This window comes from Hordeum vulgare, chromosome 4H, assembly GCF_904849725.1.
Source record: "Hordeum vulgare subsp. vulgare chromosome 4H, MorexV3_pseudomolecules_assembly, whole genome shotgun sequence".
Classification (NCBI taxonomy): domain Eukaryota; kingdom Viridiplantae; phylum Streptophyta; class Magnoliopsida; order Poales; family Poaceae; genus Hordeum; species Hordeum vulgare.
Window position 1 is genome coordinate 593,582,090 of NC_058521.1, and position 20,155 is coordinate 593,602,244.

At 45.8% G+C, this 20,155-nt stretch overlaps 2 protein-coding genes across 2 annotated transcripts; one reads left to right on the forward strand and one right to left on the reverse strand.

Annotated features, from left to right (window-relative positions):
• Positions 1-353: 353 nt before the first annotated feature.
• Positions 354-3,418, forward strand: LOC123449861 (beta-amylase 2, chloroplastic-like). The gene is made up of 2 exons (XM_045127214.1): positions 354-1,154; positions 1,929-3,418. Exons 1-2 carry the CDS (start codon positions 616-618, stop codon positions 3,043-3,045), a joined length of 1,656 nt encoding a protein of 551 aa, XP_044983149.1. The 5' UTR covers positions 354-615; the 3' UTR covers positions 3,046-3,418.
• Positions 3,419-17,974: 14,556 nt separating this feature from the next.
• On the reverse strand, positions 17,975-19,637 carry LOC123449862 (60S ribosomal protein L21-2-like). Its single transcript, XM_045127215.1, has 2 exons — positions 19,316-19,637; positions 17,975-18,378 (listed from the first exon to the last, which is right to left on the reverse strand). The coding sequence occupies exons 1-2, from the start codon at positions 19,550-19,552 to the stop codon at positions 18,121-18,123; spliced, it is 495 nt and encodes a 164-aa protein (XP_044983150.1). The 5' UTR covers positions 19,553-19,637; the 3' UTR covers positions 17,975-18,120.
• Positions 19,638-20,155: the final 518 nt, after the last annotated feature.

Sequence of the window (20,155 nt, forward strand, 5' to 3'; positions counted from 1 at the left end):
TCGGCCTCACTTAAAAACGTACCATGAGTTAATTAGATGAAACTACATGGGTGTTTTTGCAAAAATGCCGCGACGGAATTATTAGTGGAGATTGGTTGGAATTTACTTAAGGAAAACGATCCCGTCCGTGAAATCAGGGAGAGAGCAGTTAGATTAGGCCATGTCGTCATCCCATAAAAGTCTGTTAGAAGCTGCATGTATCTTTAGCATTACTCATCCTATTTTTAACACACGCGTCGCCGTCCATTCCCGGCCCCGGTGGCCGCGCACCGCCTCACGTTGCCTTCACCGGCGGAGCACGCGCCACGTCCGTCCGTCACCTTTGGTGCTTCCCACTATTTAACTCCCCCGCCGGCCCTCCTCCATCGTCAGCCCCATCCATTTCCTTCCCCTTCGGTCGAGGTAGGCAGCAGCAATAAATCTAGGTCCGGATTCGGATCCGTTTCCTCCCCATTTCCCACAACCCATTCCGACCGGCGAACCCGTTCAATAACAGCTCCGTTCGTCCGTCACATTCTCTTTGTTTCACCGGTGATCTGATCTTGAGTCCAGCAGCGTCCGTCCCACGCGCGTGACCCGGCCCAGCAGCTCGTCGTCGTCGTCGTCGTCGTCCACATGGCACTCAACCTGACCCACCAGACCGGCGCGGCGGCCATCACGGCCGCACCGGCGCCGGGCGCGCGCGCGGCGGTGTTCGCGGCCTCGGCCGCCGCCGGCGCCACGGCGTCGCAGAGCCTGAGGATGCAGACGCAGGTGGTGGAGCCCGCGCAGCCGCAGGCGCCGGAGATGTTCCAGGCCATGGCGCCCGACCAGCAGCAGCTGCAGGACGCGGAGCACCCGGACGTGCGCGGCGAGGAGGCGCGCAAGGTGGGCGTGCCGGTGTTCGTGATGATGCCGCTGGACACGGTGCGCAAGGACGGCAGCGCGCTGAACCGGCGCAAGGCCGTGCAGGCGTCCATGGCGGCGCTCAAGAGCGCCGGCGCCGCGGGCATCATGGTGGACGTGTGGTGGGGCATCGCCGAGAGCGAAGGCCCCGGCCAGTACAACTTCGCCGGCTACATCGAGCTCATGGAGATGGCCAAGAAGGCCGGGCTCAAGGTGCAGGCCGTCATGTCTTTCCACCAGTGCGGCGGCAACGTCGGAGACTCAGTCACGTACGCCCTCTCCTCCATTACTTCCTCCTTCCTACTGTATGATCCTATCTACTCGTAGTATGCATGCATGCATGGTGGTCTTGATCATTGCCTACATTCTTCCAGCACTAGCGTCGTAGAAGCAAAGCTTGAATTAGATGGTGTTCTTGGTATTTTCTGGTGGCTGTTTAGGAATGCATGGGCTTGCCATGTGCTGCCACCGCCCATTGCCATTACTCTGTGGCCACTTGCGCTTGCAGTATCATGTCATTGTCATGTGGAAGACAAACTCTATGATGGGTAGTATAGAAGTGTGTAGATGATATCAGAGAGGAAGACCTAGATAAGAAAAGAAACTTGTTATCTTCTCCATGGATGGCTTCCGTTGGTGATTTGAGAACCCGTGAAATCGGGATCTCATGAGGCCAACGGACAACTCGTGCCAGACAAGTGACCCTGGCTCGTTTCTCACGCACTTTCTCGAACTGTGGGACGTGGACGGTCACAATTTTCCCCCGTTTGCTCGTGATCTTCAAAAAGAAAAATGGAAGAAAACTAGCCTCAAGCCAGCCGACACGTAGCGTACATATAGGAGTAGATAGATAGATAACGAAAAGTACGTTGTACTCACTGTGGACGGTGGCGCTTCTTCCCGTACGTGACCGCCCACTCTTCACATGATTTCGTTTCTGACCACAACTATGTAGTATATAAATTACTGTTTCACTCGCTGAAATTACTGTGTTTGACGGTGACTGATGATGATTAATTCTAATTCATGTGGTTTGGATGCAGCATACCACTTCCGAAATGGGCATTGGAGGAGATGGACAAGGACCAGGACCTGGCGTACACGGACCGGAGCGGTCGCCGCAACTACGAGTACATCTCGCTGGGCGCGGACGCGCTCCCGGCCCTCAAGGGCCGCACCCCGGTCCAGTGCTACGCCGACTTCATGCGCGCCTTCCGCGACCACCTCGCCCCCTACATGGGCAACACCATCTGCGAGATCCAGGTCGGCATGGGCCCCGCCGGCGAGCTCCGCTACCCCTCCTACCCGGAGAGCAACGGCACCTGGTCCTTCCCCGGCATCGGCGAGTTCCAGTGCTACGACCGCTACATGCGCTCCAGCCTCAAGGCCGCCGCCGAGGCCGTGGGGAGGCCCGAGTGGGGCAACGCCGGCCCCGAGGACTCGGGCACCTACAACCAGTGGCCGGAGGACACCGGCTTCTTCCGCCGCGAGGGCGGCTGGAACACCGACTACGGCCAGTTCTTCATGAGCTGGTACTCCCAGATGCTCCTCGAGCACGGCGAGCGCATCCTCTCCGCCTGTTCCTCCGTCTTCACCGGCACCCCAGGGGTCAAGGTCTCCGTCAAGGTGGCCGGCATCCACTGGCACTACGGCACCCGCTCCCACGCGCCCGAGCTCACCGCCGGCTACTACAACACCAGGAACCACGACGGCTACCTGCCCATCGCGCGCATGCTCGGCCGCCACGGCGCCGTGCTCAACTTCACCTGCGTCGAGATGCGCAACCACGAGCAGCCGCAGGACGCGCAGTGCATGCCCGAGGCGCTCGTGCAGCAGGTCGCCAACGCAGCCAAGGACGCCGGCGTGGGGCTCGCCGGGGAGAACGCCCTGCCCAGGTACGACGAGACGGCGCACGACCAGGTGATCGCCACCGCCGCCGAGAAGGCCGAGGAGGACCGCATGGTGGCCTTCACCTACCTCCGCATGGGCCCCGACCTCTTCCAGCCCGACAACTGGCGCCGCTTCGCCGCCTTCGTCAAGCGCATGACGGAGACCGGCGTGAGGGACGTGTGCCGGGAGCAGGTGGAGCGCGAGGCACAGAGCGTCGCCCACGCCACACAGGGCGTCGTCCAGGAGGCCGCCGTCGCCCTCACCAACTAATCTCTTCAACTATGCATGCATACATACGTACCTACGTACTACACTACAGTATGATCGAACAAGGTGTGTGCCGAACCAAGGTGGGAAGGAAGGAAAACATAGGGGGATCGATTGATCGATCGATCGATCGGGTGACTTGGGAGTAGTTGCCGCGTCTGAAGAGCTCTCGATGGCATGGCGATGCCGGTTTCGGTTTCAGTTTCGGCGTCGCTTAGCTCACTCGAAGCTTGCAGGGGACTGATGTACTACTACGTACTAAGCTGCCGCAGTAGCAGTGCTGCACTGTAAGATCGATACTCCAAACAAAAATGTTGTAACGCCTTTGCTGTATCTGTTCCACTAAAGTGAAATCAAGAACAGGGCTTGGCGACCACTCTAATTTGTCTATTGTTTTGGAGCGGATTGACTGACTTTGAGTTGCCAACTCATTCACCCACTTACTTAGCCTTTCATCCATCAAATTCTTCATTCATTGGCTGCTATACATCTCGGTTAAACCTTTTTAACCCAACCCAAGAACTTAGCCTCTCATCCACCATAGTACAACTCTTCATCCATTGGCTCCGATGCACCTCACTTCACAACGCACGAACTGATGGGATGAAAGTCAACTTTGTCAGATGAAGATGAAAAACATGAACAATGGAAAATAAAAAGGTATTGCATATAAATTTCACTTTTCATTTCTCTTGTTTCACAAATATCACTTCTATTTTATAAAAATCACTTATATCCGTAAATTTCATTCCTTGGGTCGCAAACCATTGGATGGAGACGGCATGCATAACACTAAACATCTCATGTAAACTTAATAAGGGTAACAAATTATTTTATTCGGTGATTATGGGAATATGTTTTTGGAAAAAATAAAGTTCCTTCTCTATTCTCATTTAACCAATTTTTCCTTTTTTTAATTCCTTAGAATCTTTCTTCTTTTTTTTTTTGTCTTTCTGGCGGTATCAAACACCCACCTAATATCTTATCTGTCCGCTCGCAATAGTCCGATGAATTCCCCAGGCGAAAAAACATTAGACATTTCATCTTCAAAGTCTAAAAATAGGGAGCAAAGGAAGAGGCAGGCTGAGCATTGTTCTGTCTTAGATCAAGGATTGCTATATGAAAAGAAGTGGAGTTTGAAAAAAGGATGAGTATCGAATGAATGGATACTCTAAGATAGAACGAGAAAAAGCAAATTTAATTAATGCTACTTCTATTAGTTTGGAACAATTAGAAAAGTCCCTTGCCCCTCATTCTTTGGGAATCAGAAGGATCCTTTTCGAGTTTTCATTTCTTCATTTGAAATCTGAAACCAAGTGCCTTTTGGCTTTTAAAAATACAGTAAAGCAAAACATTAAAAAATAGTCTTAGATCAAATATAGAAAAACTAAACATGAATATATGGCAAAGTCCATCATAGGAAAGTATCATATACTAGTATCAAGTATAACTCTGTAATGCTAGTATCAGCACACTATTTAATACTCCTATGATAAAGTATTTTAATATAATAATTAATTCTTTTTTATACTACGTCACCTCATCAAAATTACTTAATTGGCTACGGATAGCCTGAACACCAGCCACAAGACCCTTTCTTGGCCAGTCAAATACAGAGCAATATCAACACCAACATGCGAGAGAGCTTTGATACTAAAGTTACATCCACGAGGAGGCTAGAGAGTTTCGGCATTAGATCTATAGTTAATTAACAACATCATTAAGGTTTTGAGTATCAACAACTTTTCTTCATGCATATGTGATTCTCCTACTATCAACATGCCATTTATGTATTGTGCGGAACACTTCATTTGTTATTAGCTCAAACATTTTTGTTCCCTCTTCTTAGTTTCCTTTTTGCGAGAAATTGACGACCTATTTATCTTTAATCATGACAGTACAAAGAACACCAGAGGTAATAAAATTACAATCAGATCCACCGTCTAGCAATGACTATAAGCACTGGAACGAGCAGAAGGCGCGCCGTCGTCATCGCCCCTCCTTCTTCCAAACCGGAAAACCTTGTTATAGTAGACAATCGGAATGTCGTGTTGCTAAAGCCCCATAAAACAAGTGTACCGGAGACACAACCATTACCGTTGAAGAAAGTCGTAGATCAAAAGGATCAAACCGAACAGGTAAACACCCAAAGGATGGATGGAGACGGCATGCATGGTGGATGAGAGGACTAAGTCTCAGCCAATCGATACCAAAATCAAGTGAGACATTGTGTGATCAGTCCACAAGAGGCAACATTTCGTTTGCCGGTTCTTTTCTTTTGGAAGTAGCCAGTGACACTCTTGTGGGTCTATGAATAGGTGACGATACTAGGCGGCGCAATATTGATGGCAATTAGTCTAGCTTTCTATTGATGGCAATTATTCTACCTGCACTAAACATCTTACGTTTAACTACTAAGGGTTACAAATTATTTTATTTCATGATTTTTTGGAATATGTTTCTCAGAAAAGGAAAGTTCCTTCTTTGACCGCATTTAACTTAAACATGTACTTTTGCTTCAAAAATACAATAAAGCAAAACATTAAAAAAGGATCTTAGATCAACAATAGGAAAATTAGACATGGAAAAGGCCTAAAGACCAGCCACTAGACCCTTTCATGGCCAATCAAAGATAGGGTACAATCAATACAAAGAGGCAAGAGAGCTTGTATAAAGTTACAACCAGCAATAGGATAGAGAGCTTCGACATTAAAGCTACAATACGGTTAATTCACGCCATCATAAGAGTTTGGAGCATCAACAACTTTTCTTCATGCATATGTGATTCTCATAGTATCAACATGTCATCTATGTATAGTGCAAAACACTTCATTTGTTATTAGCTCAAACATTTTTGTGCCTTGTTCTCAATTTTGTTTTACGAGGAACTTCCAATCTATTCATCTTCAATCATGGAGGTACAAAAAACACTAGAGGTAATAGAAATTACAACCAGATCTGTGAATCACCTAGTGACGACTACAAGCACTAGAGTGAGCCGAAGGCGCACCACATCGATCGTCGTGCCTGCCTCATCGGAGTCGGGAAAACCTTGTTGTAGTAAACAATCGGGAAGTTGTTGTGCTAAGGCCCCATAGTTCCAACGTACCAAAGACGCAACTATCGTCAATGAACAAAGTAATAGATCGGAAGGATCAAACCGATAAACATCCAAATGAAGACAAACAAAGGCCGGATCTAAACAGATCCAGGGAGGACAAGCACGACCAAATCTAGCGAGATCCGATGGAGATACACCTCCACACACCCTCCGACGAAGCTATACGCATCGTCGGGATGGGAATAGATCATGTACACACTATTCCTACTAAGGGACATCGTCGCCGTCACACAACCCCAACCAAGACGCGAAACCTAACAAGAATGGCAACTGGGTCCCTCCCATCGGCGGAGGGTCGGAGTCCTATTAACCTCCATGACCCAACGGCCATCGGAGATGAGGCGGACCGGTGCCGTCGTCGGCATGAGGTGGAGGAAAGCATGAATCTTTCTTATGGAGGAGGAAATAGAAGGTACGATCCCTCTTCTCAATATTCTCTCCACATTAGAGCATTTTGGGTTTCTCCTTTTTCTATAAAACTTCCTCCGTCCGGAAATACTTGTCTTAGAAATGAATGTATCTAGACATACTTTAGTTTTAGATACATTCATTTTTATTCATTTATGCGACAAGTAATTCTCGACGGAGGGAGTAGTTGTTTACAACTAACCCTGGATCATTCACTTTTCTTAATCAAATATACCATCATTTCTAAGTGTCTAGTGTTGGGGAACGTCGCATGGGAAACAAAAAATTTCCTACACGCACGAAGACCTATCATGGTGATGTCCATCTACGAGAGGGGATGTGTGATCTACGTACCCTTGTAGACCGTACAACAGAAGCGTTAGTGAACGCGGTTGATGTAGTGGAACGTCCTCACGTCCCTCGATCCGCCCCTCGAACCGTCCCGCGATCAGTCCCACGATCTAGTGCCGAACGGACGGCACCTCCGCGTTCAGCACACGTATAGCTCCACGATGATCTTGGCCTTCTTGATCCAGCAAGAGAGACGGAGAGGTAGAAGAGTTCTCCGGCAGCGTGACGGCGCTCCGGAGGTTGGTGACGATCTTGTCTCAGCAGGGCTCCGCCCGAGCTCCGCAGAAACGCGATCTAGAGGAAAAACCGTGGAGGTATGTGGTCGGGCTGCCGTGGAAAAGTCGTCTCAAATCAGCCCTAAAACCTCCGTATATATAGGGGGAAGAGGGGGAGCCTTGCCTTGGGGCTCAAGGAGCCCCAAGGGGGTCGGCCGAGCCAAGGGGGGAAGGTCTCCCCCCCCCCAAACCGAGTCCAACTTGGTTTGGTGGGTGGAGTCCTTCTTCCCTTTCCCACCTCATCCTTTTTTTTTCTCTTTGATTTTCTTTTTATGGCGCATAGGGCCTTCTTGGGCTGTCCCACCAGCCCACTAAGGGCTGGTGTGCCACCCCCAAGGCCTATGGGCTTCCCCGGGGTGGGTTGCCCCCCCCCCCCCCCCGGTGAACTCCCGGAACCCATTCGTCATTCCCGGTACATTCCCGGTAACTCCGAAAACCTTCCGGTAATCAGATGAGGTCATCCTATATATCAATCTTCATTTCCGGACCATTCCGGAAACCCTCGTGACGTCTGTGATCTCATCCGGGACTCTGAACAGCATTCGGTAACCAACCATATAACTCAAATACGCATAAAACAACGTCGAACCTTAAGTGTGCAGACCCTGCGGGTTCGAGAACTATGTAGACATGACCCGAGAGACTCCTCGGTCAATATCCAATAGCGGGACCTGGATGCCCATATTGGATCCTACATATTCCACGAAGATCTTATCGTTTGAACCTCAGTGCCAAGGATTCATATAATCCCGTATGTCATTCCCTTTGTCCTTCGGTATGTTACTTGCCCGAGACTCGATCGTCAGTATCCGCATACGTATTTCAATCTCGTTTACCGGCAAGTCTCTTTACTCGTTCCGTAATACAAGATCCCACAACTTACACTAAGTCACATTGCTTGCAAGGCTTGTGTGTGATGTTGTATTACCGAGTGGGCCCCGAGATACCTCTCCGTCACACGGAGTGACAAATCCCAGTCTTGATCCATACTAACTCAACGAACACCTTCGGAGATACCTGTAGAGAATCTTTATAGTCACCCAGTTACGTTGCGACGTTTGATACACACAAAGTATTCCTCCGGTGTTAGTGAGTTATATGATCTCATGGTCATAGGAACAAAAACTTGACACGCAGAAAAACAGTAGCAACAAAATGACACGATCAACATGCTACGTCTATTAGTTTGGGTCTAGTCCATCACGTGATTCTCCTAATGACGTGATCCAGTTATCAAGCAACAACACCTTGTTCATAATCAGAAGACACTGACTATCTTTGATCAACTGGCTAGCCAACTAGAGGCTTGCTAGGGACAGTGTTTTGTCTATGTATCCACACATGTAAATGAGTCTTCATTCAATACAATTATAGCATGGATAATAAACGATTATCTTGATACAGGAATTATAATAATAAATATATTTATTATTGCCTCTAGGGCATAATTCCAACATCTAGCTACTCCAAAAGACAACAGAAACACTCGTTGTCATTGAACAACTCACCATGCCACCAGCCACCCAGGGCGTCGTCCAAGAGGCCGCCATTGCCCTCAACAATTAATCAACTATGCATACATACGTACATACATACATATATACGTACATACGCATACTATGATGGAAGGTGTGTATAGAATGGAGGCGGAAGGAAACATTGGGGCGTCGATTGATCGATCAGGTAACTTGGGAGTACTTGCCACGTGTGAAGCTTTGGATGGCATGGTGATGCCAATTTTGGCGTCGCTAGCTCACTCAAAGCTTGCACGGGACATATGCCTAAGTTGTCGCAGTAGCAGTGTGGCACTGTAATATCGATACTCAGAAATGTTGCAACACCTTGCTCTATTTGTTTCACTAAAGTGATATGAAGAATAGAGCCTTTGAGCACTAATTTGGTTCTATCTTCTACTGCTTTGGAGCGGATTGTCGGACTTTCAGTTGCCAAGTCATTGGCTCACTGACTTAGCCCATACAACTCTTCATACATTGGTTGCTATACATGACACTTCACAGCCCAAGAACTTAGCCTCTCATCTAGCATACAACTCTTCATCTATTGGTTACTATACACCTCACTTCACAACCCAATAACTAATGGGATGAAAGTGAACTTTGCCAAATAAAGGTGGAATATGAATAATGGAAAGTGAAAAGGTATCACATATAAATTTCACTTTTTATTTCTCTTATTTCCACTTCTATTTCACAAAAATCACTTACATTTTGCAAAATTTACTCCTTGGGCTGGAAGCTGTGGGAGGTAAACTCCATGGTGGATGCGAGGACTAAGTCTCAGCCAATTGATGCCAAAATTAAGGGAGATAGTGTGTCATAACACCACAAGAGGCAACATTTTGTTTGTTGGTTCTTTGCTTTTGGAACTAACCGGGAACACTCTTGTGTGTCTATGGATAGATCATGATACCAGGCGGGCCAATATTCATGGCAATTAGTCTACCTTTTTTACAGCAAGTAGTCTACCTTTTTATATGAGTGTGTAAGACTAAGCATATCATGTCTATAACTAGTAAGGGTAACAAATTACTTTATACCATGATTTTGGGAATATGTTTTTCAGAAAAAGAAAGTTCCTTCTCTGATCTCATTTAACTCAAACCTGTCCTTTTACTTTCAAAAACACACTAATGCAAAACATTAAAAAATGGTCTTAGATCAACTATAGAAATGTTAGACGTGGCAAAGGCTAAAGACCAGCCACAAGACCATCTCATGGCCAATCAAAGACACGGCAATATCAACACAAACAGGCGAGAAGGCTTCGATATTAAAGTTACAACCACTAGTAGGATAGAGAGCTTCGACACTGAAGCTATAGTTAATTAACATCATCATCAGTATTTGGAGCATCAACAACTTTTCTTCATGCATATGTGATTCTCCTAGTATGAAGATGTCATCTATGTATAGTGCAAAACACTTCATTTGTTATTATCTTAAACATTTTTGTTCCCTCTTCTCAATTTTCTTTTGCAAGCAACTTCCAATTTATTAATATTCGGTCATGGTAGTACAAAAAACACCAGAGCTAATAGAAATTACAACCAGATCCATGGATCACCTAGCATCGACTACAAGCAGTCGAGCGAGCCGAAGGTGTGGCACTCTCACCACCACTTCCTCGTCGAAGCCGGGCAAACCTTGTTGCAGTACATAATTAGGAAGTCGTCATGCTAAGACCCCAGTCGACCAACGTATCACATACACAATCATCATCGATGAAGAAGGTCGTAGATCGGAAGGATCAAACCGGTAAACACCCAAACAAAGATGAGCGAAGACCGGAACCAAACAGATCCAAGGAAGACCAACACGACTGAATCTCGCGAGATCCGACGGAGAAACGCCTCCACATGCCCTCCAATGAGGCTAGCCGCATCATCGAAATGGGTATAGAATGTGGGAGACATTATTCCTACCGAGGGACATTGTCCTCATCACATAACCCCAACCAAGACGTGCAACCTAAAAAGAATGGCAACTGGGTCCCTCCCGTCAGCACAAGGTCGAGGTCCGCGTATATACGAAGGTGCGTATCAGGGGGTTAGGGGTGTTGGTTGTATGTGTCTGAAGAGGGGATGAGGAGAAATCGGTAAGCACCAAATATTATAGGTTTTAGACAGAACCACTTGAGATGACGGATTTCATAGCCTGGAATCTAAGCAAGAATAGACTCCTGTGTGTGAGGTCGCATATTATCCAGAATGGTGTGCTCAATATAGGCACGAGATAAGAAGTGACGGGTGTATTGGTACATCTGAAATGCGCCTGTATGGGAGAAGGTATGGAGTTTGTGTTGCCCTTCTAAGGTTAAGATATCCATGTGGCGGACTATTTTGGGTTCTCTACGTTGTCGGGTCAATCTCGCAAACATGCATATCAAGGTCACAGGAAAATGTCCAACATGCGATGTTGGAGCTGAGGACACCAAAAACATGTAGTTTAATTGTCAGAAAGCAAGAGAGTGTGGAAACTATTGGGTGTCGAGGAAGCCATTAACAATGCACTGAAAGTTTATATGGCAGGTGAGGAAATTCTTGAGTTTCTACTTATGCAGCCGGCCAAAGAAGTTGTGGTGCTTGGTATGGGAAACTTCATTGAAGTTATAGCTATCGATTCTTGGTACCTATGATGGGAAAGGAGAAATATGGTACACCGGGAGGAGATGCAACAACTGAGATATATTGATATGGCTATAAGAGCTTTGGTTGCAAATTTCTCTGCAGCTAGTAACTCTGGTGCAAAGATCAGACGTCGTGGATGGGTGAAACCAAAGAGAGGCTATGTCAAGTTAAATTTAGATGGGTCTTTTGATCTTGAGTTTCTTAAAGGGGCATATGGAGCTGTTTTGAGAGACTCTACTCGTAAATTTATTGGCGCTGGAAACGGAAAACTTGAATGGTGTGAAGATGCGCTCATGGCAGAAGCTGCAACCCTATGATTTGGTCTTAATCTAGTTTCAACGTTGAGGTGTAATGCTTGGAAGTTAACTCTAATAATGTCGATGTGATTGAGAGAATGATTATGGCGGGCGATCATATGGAGTGGCAAGTGCAATATTTGACAATTGTTATCATAGTGCATCTAACTTCCCTCATGTCATTTTGGAGCATACACCTAAAGAAGCTAATGAGGTGGCTTATGAGTTAGCTAATCTCGTCAGACATAGGTCTTGTAATGCATGGATGAGTCAATTACACCAATGGTGCTAGAACTTGGCTCGAGTGGTCATTTTGATGCTAGAACTTGTGTCATACATTGAACTGGTGCAACAATTTGGCTCGGGCGTGCAAATTATGTTTGATACGAAAACAACAGTCAGTTGGCTCGCCAGCGTGGCATGAGGCCCGCTGTCAGCGACTGGATGACGGGAGGAACGCGCCTGGTCTTTTTTTGTGAAAAGCTCCTTGAATTTTTTTTATTTCTCACAAAAAAACCATGTGTATGCATAAGAAGGCATTTTATCTTTCTGTTTCTATGACACATGGGTCCCAGCTGTCGGTATTGAAAAATTTAACGAGAAAAGATGGACATAATGAATATAACTCGCGACGGACTGCGTGAATGCTAGTCGACTTAACAACCCCATGAGTCGGACTCTTCTGTACAATAACGATAACACGGATCCATATAGTATAAACTGGACGCATGTGATTCTTAATTGGGTTACAAATAGTGCAGCCCATTTCGCACGCACTATTTTTTTAAAGATATTTGTAAAACGTGTGTAATAAAAATAATGTTCAAATATTCATATGTTATAAATATTACAATTTTATGGGATATAAATAGTATACATAAAGATGATGATTAGTAAATAAAAAAAATTAAATGTATACCTATGTATTATATAACAAATGTTTAATAAATAAGACATTTAAAATATTTCTTAAATATTTTTTTTTATTTTTTAAACACAAAACAATTATACACTTTTATCTTATATTTAAATCATACAAAATGATGAATACAAATATTTACTAATTATCCACTTGTGTAGAATTTTAACTCGTGATATATATTAAAAATGCTGTATAATTTATATGTTATCCATGACGGTATATTTATATGAAAATTTAAAATTTAAATTAGAATATTTCTTTATACAAATATTGAACTATATTGTGCATATAATTATTGAAATATTTCGAATTATAGAAATAATTTTATTTGTATGTTTATAATTGTATTATACAAACATTTCTATTTTAAATTTTAAATTACGAATATTTATATTTTATTTTTGTTTTACCTATAAAAATATAATATATAAATAATATATCATATATATGAATATTTTTGAAAATAATACGGGATTTTTTTGAAATTAGGTTATTACTTTTTATGTACTTCCTCCGTACCTAAATATAAGTCTTTTAAGAGGTTTTACTAGAAAACTACATACAAATGTACATAAACATATTTAGAATATAGATTCACTCATTTTGCTTTGTATGTAGCTTTTTAGTAAAATTTCTAAAAAGACTTATATTTAGGAATGGAGGAATTATATAATATTTATAGGTCATGAGTATTTGAACGTTCTTTTATTACTGACATTAAAGTTTACATACCTAGTACAAATTTTTAAAAGATAGAGCGGGTGTAAATGGGCCCGCATTGACTGCAGGCCATTTCAGCTCCAAGAAGGCCTTCGTTATTTATACTAAAAATAAAAAGAGAATAGCTTCGTTCAACTACATTAGGCGTAGTTATCCATGTAACATAATCTAAAAAAGTAACCCATGTAAGTGGCTTTTTTTTAGAAAAGGAGGCTGAGCCCCTGCCTCTGCATCGAGTGATGCATGCAGCCATACCCATGTAAGTGGCTAGGACCTGTTTATGTGCTACTCAGAAGATTCCACCTCATCTATAATGAGAGGGGGGGTTTATAATAAAAGAATCAAGATGGTTTTCGCAAAAATCTGGCCACAACAATCTCTTTGTCGTCGAGTCACCGACAAGGCCCACACCATGCTAGCATGTCTAGTCAGCGGTCCGGACGTATATAAGTATGATTTACAACGAATTTGCACGCTTCAGCCAAGTTATTACAACGGTAGAGACAAGTTACTACATAATTTGATGTATGTCATAAGTTCTAGCATCAAAGCGGCCGTTTATGCCAAGTTCTAGCACTATCAGTGTGATTGACTCTGCATGGATGGAAGAATCACCAGATGAAATAAAGAGAAAAGTTGGGTCATGACCACCATCGCCATGAGTCATTGCTTCACGGATTTGAGGTGCTGCAGACTCACGCGACATGCCATGACAACTTATTTTCAACAAATTGGCAAGTTGGCTCAAGTTTCACCTGATCCTTCCTACCAAAGGTACAGGTTTCACTCCATTTCCCAGAAAGAGAAGTGGATTTGTGGCAAGCGTTTATCCTTGTTTTTAAAGAAAGCACCGATACATGTGGCACAGAAAAAACGCATGATATGGAGAGACTCGCTACTACTGCGTATTTATTATTACCAACTACTTGAGTATGTATTCAAGAAAAACACTTTAAAAATCAGCCGCGTCCCGGGGACTTCACATGTTTTGCTGTACTACCTCCGTCACAGTTTAGAAGACACACATGTGTACATAGGTCGTTAATTTGACTTATATAAAATATGTTGTTTAATATAAAAATTATATAATTAAAAAATAAAACATCTAAAGTTTTTAATGATATATTTTTTGTAACATATGATTATCATTAAGTTGGTCAAATTAACAACCTAGATACACGTGTCGGACTTATAAACTGAGATGGAGGAAGTACCACCCATCCCTCGAGAGCTACTTGTTTACTGCCTTTATCTTATCTCTTCTGAACAGCTCCTCTTCTGCCTCTTTCCGTCTCCCGCATCTCTGTTCAAGATCAATTTGTTTCCACCTGTAGCACCACGCGACGCGCACCGGCTGCGTGTGTTGACCTCGTCGCCATCCTTTGCAGCACCACGCGAGCGCCGCCGTGCTAGCAACAGCGTGGTGATCCATTGAAGCACCGATTGCAGGCTTGCAGCTCTTTGGGACGGATTTTTGCAGCTACTCGAGCACTGATGTTGTTTCGCTCGGACCACTATACCTGAGGCTGTGCCAACACTGCTCTCGTTGTTGCAACCCTGCAACACAGCACCCACCATGTTGCAAACGCCTGCATTGCAGCCGTGAAGGAACTCCTCGATCCCTTGAGAGCAGCAGCGGCCGGCGACACGGTGCCACCCAGCTCGCTACCTGCCATGCAGCAATGGCAGCTTGCTGTGGTGGGAATGGGTTGCAGCATCGTCGCTGCTGCAAGATCCCATGGCCAGTCACCGAAGCTAAATCGATGGTGCTGACACCAAGCACCGCTGCGCATCCCTGCCGCAACAACAGTTGTTGTCGCATCGCCGTCGTGCTGCATACATCGCCATGGCAGCAGCCCCTTCATGGATCGATGACTTTTCCTATGGGAGCACAATACGTCGGCTCTCGTCTGCATCAACGAAAGCACGGCGGCGCGGACTGGTGACTTCGCGTGCAGCAACGATGGCACGGTGACCTATGGACTGATGACTTTGTCTGTAGCAAAGATGGCACGGTGACCCTTGTTTATACATCGTGCGCTGCTCTCTAGAAAGCACCCACCGCAGTCAGCCTTCCAGCACCGGCGTCCTTGCCTTGCTCGCCATCGAGGCCGTGTGGGCTGACGAGCTCACCTGCAGCACCGTCGGTGCTGCAAGCGATGCCGGAGGCGGCTACACTCAGTTGCAATCCCCCGGGGTGCCGGTGTGCTGCGATGGAGCGATGGGGTACGAGAGGATGTTGAGGCTGCGAACGACGAGCGACAAGCCCGGCGGGCCGATGATGAGGGGTTTGTGTTTCCTTTACTGTTGTGATCGGCTACGTGTGATGCGTTGCTACCGCGAGAGAGGAAGGACGAACCAGGGGTGGTTACTGTGTCGCAGCCTCACGGGAGTACAACGTGGGGGGGTGATGGCACGGAATGTTGCGTTGACCCATCCGACAGTCACGCGACACGAATCGAATGCCTCGCTGCCCGACTGATTTCCTCTGAAATTAGTCAGATGATGTGTAGGAGCCGCCAATATTCAAACATCTGAACTACGACCAAATGGATAAGTGAAAATCAATGCGATTGAGAATTTTGAGCATCCATCGGATCAAGCACATGCATTCTTGGGTTACTTACCACAAGCAAAAGGAGAATATTATCCATGACCACTTCTCGCACGCCTTGGATACGGGAGACGCTAGTTATCTTGATTCCAGTTGGGACGATCTTAATGTGCAACCTATTGATCTCAGCTCTCTCGGTGCGGCCATCTCTGAAGAAGAGGTTTGGGCGACCATCAAGGAGTTACCAAGTGACAAGGCCACCGGCCCTGACGGCTTCACATGTATGTTTTTAAGACAAGTTGGGAGATTATCAAGCATGACATCATGAGGGTCATCAAACGCTTTGTCTCCTTTCACACGTCCAACCTGCAATCGCTAAACTATGTCAATTTGGTTCTTGTTCTTAAAAAGAAGGGTGCGGAGGGCATCTCAGATTACAGCCCATTAGCCTTATTCATGGCATTGTCAAAATCATCTCTAAGGTTCTCTCCCTCAGACTAAGCCTCATATGGACGCGTTCGTCTCCAACGCCCAAATCGCTTTCATCAAGAAGAGAAGCATCCATGACAACTTCATGTACGTGTGCAACTTCGCTCACCGTCTGCATAAATGCAAGACCCCTACTCTCCTTTTCAAGTTGGATATCCAAAAGGCTTTTGAGTCGGTCAAATGGGGTACTTCATCGTCTCGGATTCCCAAGCAAATTTCGGGAATGGGTTACCGCTCTCGTATGCTCGTCCTCCTCGCGGATCCTCCTTAACGGGATTCCGAGCCCCCCCCCCCCATCAAGCATGCATGTGGCTTCATAAAAGGGGACTCCCTCTCGCCGCTCCTCTTCGTCCTCGCCATCGACCCCCTTCACGACGTCCTCGACCTTGCAACTCGAAACGGGATCATGCACAAGATACGTGGGCGAGGCGCCATGATGAGAACATCCTTATATGCGGACGACGCTGTAGTTTTCATGCCACCGGTCAAGAGAGATATTGATAACCTTCCTGAAATCCTCACAGGTTTTGGCAACGTCACGGGTCTTTGCACCAACTTACACAAGAGCTCTGTCGTTCCTATTCGCTTTGCTAACATCAACTTGGAGCATATCCTAGGCGGAGTGTCGGCAGGCAGAACTTCGTTTCCGCTCAACTATTTGGCTCTCCCACTGTCTGTCTCGCAGCTCAAAAAGGATGATTTCCAATTCCTCGAGGGCAAGGCGGCGAACAAATTGACCACCTAGGACATTCAAAACATCACAACCATCGGCCGCACGACCCTTGTGAGATACGTCATCACCTCCCAAACGGTGTTTGCCATTACACCACTCATTGTCCCTCCTTCTCTCGAAAACCTCAACAAGATTGAGAGAGCTTTCCTCTAGTTAGGTTCAAACAAGACTACTGGGGCCAAGTGCAAAGATAAACTCAGATCTCGTGTGTCGCCCCAAAGATTATGGCAGCCTTGGTGTCCTTAACACTGACAAGTTTGCCGGAGCTCTCCTCGTTCGTTGGCCATGGCAGCCTCGGTGTCCTTAACACTGGCAAGTTTGCCAGAGCTCACCTCGTTCGTTGGCCCTTAACACTGGCAAGTTTGCCAGAGCTCTCCTCATTCGTTGGCCTTGGTATGAGTGGAAGGAACCGCATAAGCTGTGGATGGGCCTCGGTAACCCTTGTATCGAGGAGGACCTCGATTTCTTCTATGCCCCTCTAATCTTCAAGGCCTCCAACAGGAAGAACCGGAAGGTCCAGAAGGCTATTGCTAAAAATGCCTGTATTTGGCCAGACCTTAAACACTTTGTAACTCTTCTTCTTTATTTAACGGATGAGGCATCCGTTCCAGAAAAAAAAAATTGAGAATAGGAAGTGCAAAACACTGGCTCTAGGGGTACAAGCTCCAGAAATTTTGTCGGTTTAGAAGGTAGATTTCACTTGATGAAAGAAAAGCTAACTTTTCACAAAACAAAAATAACAAGCAGCTGCCTAGAAAGAGGCAGAAAGGTTGATATGCACCTCAGATGCTTGCTAACACAGAAATAACAAGGGAAATAAATCGCTCATGCAATCTGCAGCTTCACAAAACAGCCTAGTAGAACAAACAGTTGCTCTATCGACCAAATGTAAATATATCATGAAAGAGGACGAGAATGAAACCGACCACACAAAATCTTTAATGTTAACCACAGAGAAGTTCAGACTCCACAGAGCAAAACGATGACTACTCAGTAGCAAAACATTCGGAACAAGCATAGATACTAAGACTGGCTCAAGCTTCTGCTCAGGAAACAAGCGCTCTAGTAACCACCCTTGAGATCGTTGACGACATCGTACGGGATGGGTGTGACTGTCTCAATGGTGGTGCCCTCCACCATGAACCCGGGCTTGGGCCCTGCTGGCTGCCTCTTTGTGCTGATGACCTCACCACGGGCCTTGGCCTCCGCCTTCAGCTTGTCATTGTTGAGTTTCCTCTGGAGGAACTCCTCATTGCACCTGGATGGCTGCACGTGCTCAACACGGACATGGATCCTCTTCTTGATGATCCGGTTGCCGACCTAATGACAGTAAACACATGTTGCAATCAGTGACAAGCATGACTCAGTGAATGATGCTTCATACATAAAACTTATGTAACCACCCATACATGACTCAGTATTTGCATGGAGATGTAAGGCAGCATGTATGAATCAACAAAGCAAAAACAAACACTAATTCAAAACATCCCAAAGTAGTTTACAGATAGTGGAGTGCAGAAATAATATTAGACAAAACAAGCATCAAATGCATCCAAATTTCATGCACATTAGGTGAAACAGGCTTGGATACGCATCAAATATGCAGATATTAGGTGAAACAAACTAGGGTATCCACTAAATATGAAAACAGCTGTTTATAGGTGTATCATCCAATTAGGCTCTCATAACTGCTGCAGGAAAAGCATGCAGTCAGGGGAAGCCAGAATGAAATTTTGATGTATGCCCATCACACGAATCGTGCGCCACAAAAACCTCTCCCGTGGAATACCACGCCTTCCCATAGCTGAAGGGGGAAGCGCTCGGCCTAGGGCATATGTAATCAAACAGTGTAATTCCTAAACGGCTAAATGTTTGGATAGCAAATCCTTCCTCAAGATGAAACATAACATAACAGATCATCAAATCGATGCAGGACACTACAGAAATGTGCAGCAATGAAACGAAATTGACAGACAGTAACAGTAAGCCAGACATAATTGACATGGTAATAACAGATGAACAGGCCATGAAGAGGATCTTACTACACTGTATTCAGATCAAACGAACTAAGATGGTTGGTGTTCGAGCTCATTTTCGACAGGTTATAGGAACAATAAACCGCAAGAAATCTAAATCAGCCTCAATAGACCGGACTTACGCGTCCCATCGGTCAAGTTCACAGCTTCGCCCTAGCAGCACCGATCTACAAACATGACGACCACGGATGAAGAACAGAGAAGGTGGGGTGAGGTTATACCTGCTTGTTGATCTCGACGCCGATGGCGCGCTTGGTGACGTTCCAGACGCGGCCCGTGCGGCCGTGGTAGAACTTGTGCGGCATGCCCTTGTGGACGGCGCCGTTCACCTTGACGTCGACGTGCTCGCCGACCTTGTAGGTGCGCAGGTAGGTGGTGAGTGCGATGTACCCCTTCTTCCGGAACGGCCGCGCGAACAGGTCGCGCGTCCGCGACCGGAGCCCGTGCCCCGCCGGCATCTTCCCCTTCCTCCTTGCCTTCTCTCTCCCTGCGGCTGTGCGGCGGCGGCGGCGGCGGCGGGCGGGGGAGTGTGTGCAGCGCTAGGGTTTCGGAGGATGGAGGTGCGGCGTATTTATAAATGGGTCGCGGGCCGTTCTGCCGGATGCAATGTTGGGCTAGGTTTTCGTTCTTTTTGTTGGGCCTATCCTGGGTGGGCGTAAATAAGCAATTTGGGTTGTAACACTTTGAGTCCAGTCTTGTCACTGGGCTACAATACAACGAAGACTGTAACCTTCTCTGAAAAAAAGGCTTAACCTTTGGTCTTTAACGAGTAAAACCTTTTCCTCGAAAAAAATTCTCCCACTTACTTCTTTAACGAGTAAAACCTTTTCCTCGAAAAACATTCATTCCCCGACAAACATTTTGTCATTGAATTTTTTATGGAAAGTACGACCTACAATTTAAGCATTGGTCTAAAATATTCTACTTCCCCGTTCCTAAATATATGTCTTTTCTAGTGGACTACATACGAATGTATATAGACATATTTTAAAGTATAGATTCAATCATTTTGCTCCGTATGTAGACCCTTAATAAAATCGTTTAAAAGACTTATATTTAGG